The 2898-nt window shown below is 36.2% G+C and overlaps 1 protein-coding gene across 1 annotated transcript; it reads right to left on the reverse strand.

Moving 5' to 3' along the window:
• Positions 1–1593: 1593 nt before the first annotated feature.
• On the reverse strand, positions 1594–2591 carry LOC110336890 (olfactory receptor 14A2-like). The gene has a single exon (XM_021219632.1). The coding sequence runs from the start codon at positions 2572–2574 to the stop codon at positions 1633–1635; it is 942 nt and encodes a 313-aa protein (XP_021075291.1). The 5' UTR covers positions 2575–2591; the 3' UTR covers positions 1594–1632.
• Positions 2592–2898: the final 307 nt, after the last annotated feature.

Consider the following 2898-nt stretch of genomic DNA (forward strand, 5'->3'; position numbering starts at 1 on the left):
ACAGAGTCTAAGGTCAAGAGGATTTGTAGTCATTTTTTGTTACCTAATACTGTCATATTTTGTTTCATATTCCTTTAGAACCTCCTTCTCCATCTTATTTTCTCCTCAAATTGGAAAGATTAATATGTTTTTTCTCACATTTGACTTATTTTTGTTATAATGTGTTTGCAAGTGATTTTAAAAGTAGCAATCAATAATAAGTACCAGTAACTAAGAAGCTCAAAGAGCCAGAAAAGCATATCAAAATCAGTGGACAGAAGTTGACTTATAGAAAACATACCACACATTCTCAAAAGGATGGCACTCAGTCCTCTAGCAGATGATGTATTTGAGTCAAGAGTACTAGATAACTTCCCAAGATGTGTAGTAGGTCAGCCAGGGATGTTAGGCCACATTCTTTTCTCCATTCTTGCTTTCAATAATGACATAATTTATAGAAGGACACAGATTTGAGTGAGCAAAGTTAATTTAATAGCTGAAAGCATGTGAGAAATGAACAAATAGAGGAGTCAGTGAACTTGCAAGGGACAGCCATGCACAGATATGCTTGTGTGTATGCATGTGTGTGTGTGTGTGGGGGGCAATTATTGATTGAGAAATATCTCCAGGGTAGTAAGGTTTCTTTGTCTTCTCTTTTGTTAAGAATCATTGCTTAGATTGCACTGAAATTGAATTAACTAGTCATTGAAATCATGAGTCAGGACAGTGAAAACTATCTTTTTTTTTTTTTTTTTTAATGCTAGGTTAGTGGTAAAGTCTCGTCAGTGGAAAGTGGTATCTTTGTCATTAGTGGAGGATTTACAAAATTTTACACTGATTATGGTTAAGGGAAGGTTTGATATAGTGACCGCAGAGCCTATAGTGGTCATTATCTTTCGTGACAGATGCTTTGTTTCATTATTTACTAGACAAAGATATGATAGAAGAATGAGAAGGCTTGCCATTGACCTTATCTCTGCATAATTCCCTGGGAGTAATAGTCAAAGTGCCTATAGAACCACTTAGCATTACTGGGAGTAAGTATGAAATCATACAAAATACATTTAAAAATGAATTGTTTCTTTGGTGTAAGGCTCCATTTGATAAAACAGTTTCCAGAGTATAACAAACAGTCAAGAATAGTATAAGACACTAATGAATAAATCAAGAGAAATCAGTCATAGCGGTTTCTGCTATAATTAAAATGGGTTCTAGAGACTCTATAATTTCAGAGGAAACATGTACCTTGATATAGAGGTAAAAAGTTTCTGGACATTAAAGAAAGAGAAAAACATTGATGATACAGCTCAAAAAAAAAAATCACCTGTGTTTATCTGGGAATTCTCTGCACCTCTTCTGATGCAATGCTATGGATTAGGGTAAATCTCCGGAATGCACTGGATTTAGTATATTGCTTAATCAGTGTTCTTCTAACTCACAACTAGGTAGAATTCCATAGAAGCCAATAGTGAATATACTTTCCCACATAATGACACATTTAACAATCTCAATAGCTTTGGCGCCTTCTACATAAGAAACAAAAGATATGAATCATCAAATGAATAAAGATAATCACTTTCATATTTCCAAAGATGAAAATTTAAAACTTCCCTCTCTCTTATAGAGCATACAATTTTCTAATGCTTTGGAGTATTAAATAATTAACCTTCTCAAGCAAAGATTTTGCTGCAACCTCCTCAGAGCACTTTTCACATCAGTGTTCCTCAGGCTGTATATCAAAGGATTAAGTGCTGGAGGCAACACAGTATATAGCACAGAAAATAGCCTCTCTGAAATTGATAGTGTATTTGTGAATGGCTTCAAATAGACAAAGCAAGCTGTAACAAGGAAAACAGTGAAAACAGTGAGGTGGGGAATACAGGTGGCAAACACTTTAGACTGGCCTTTGGTGGTAGGAATCTTCAGCACAGTGGAGAAAATGTAAAAATAAGAAATTACAACACAGATGAAACAAGACATACCTAGACAAACACCAATTCCAAGACTTGTATAAATGGCCACAAGTGTGTCAGAGCAGGAGATCCTTAACAATGAGGGAACATCACAGAAAAATTGTGGTATCACATTGGAGCCACAGAAAGACTTGGAAAATGTACCAGCTGTGTATATGGCTCCAAAGAGCATTCCAGTGGTCCAAGAAATACTCACCATCAGCACACAGATTTGGTTATTCATGATGGCATCGTAGTTCAGGGGAAAACAAATGGCAACATAGCGGTCATAGGACATGGCAGTCAGGACAAATACTTCTCCTGATGAGAAAGAAGTCATTAAAAATACCTGGAAGGCACAAGCCAGAATGGAAATAGAATTATTATGAATTAAGCTATTGACAACGAACTTTGGGATTGGAACAGAAACAAAAAAGACATCCAACAGGGACAAATTCTTCAGGAAAAAGTACATGGGTGTTTGGAGCTGAAGGTCACGTGTGATAAGAGTGATGATGATGAGGTTACTCATTAGGGCTTCCAGGTATATCCCGAGGAAGAACACTCCACATAAAGTCTGTAGCTCCTGGTTGTCAGAGAACCCCGTCAGGAAAAATCCAGTTAAGGCAGTGATATTAGGCATACTCAATTCTTTTCATGTGCTGCTAGCAGATAAGGAGAAATAAATAAGAAAGTGGTATCATCAAAAATTATTACATTTATATAGAAACATAGTCAGTAGAATGGCAGGCAAGAAACTACATACGGTACAATATACTTCAATACAGTTTTCATTTCTTTCTCTCTCATTTCATAAATATGTGAACATTTACCCTCTCCTAATTCCTTGTACATCTTCTTCTCTGTATATGTCTCTATCTCTTTCTCCCTCAGTCATGCATTTTTATTCTCTCTCTCTCTCTCTCTCTCTCTCTCTCTCTCTCTCTCTCTCTCTCTCTGTGTTTAT

The sequence above is a fragment of the Mus pahari genome, chromosome 1, assembly GCF_900095145.1.
Source record: "Mus pahari chromosome 1, PAHARI_EIJ_v1.1, whole genome shotgun sequence".
Classification (NCBI taxonomy): Eukaryota; Metazoa; Chordata; class Mammalia; order Rodentia; family Muridae; genus Mus; species Mus pahari.

Coding starts and splice junctions, on each gene's coding strand:
- LOC110336890 (XM_021219632.1), bottom strand. CDS start 2,574: ATGCCTAATATCACTGCCTTAACTGGATTTTTCCTGACGGGGTTCTCT.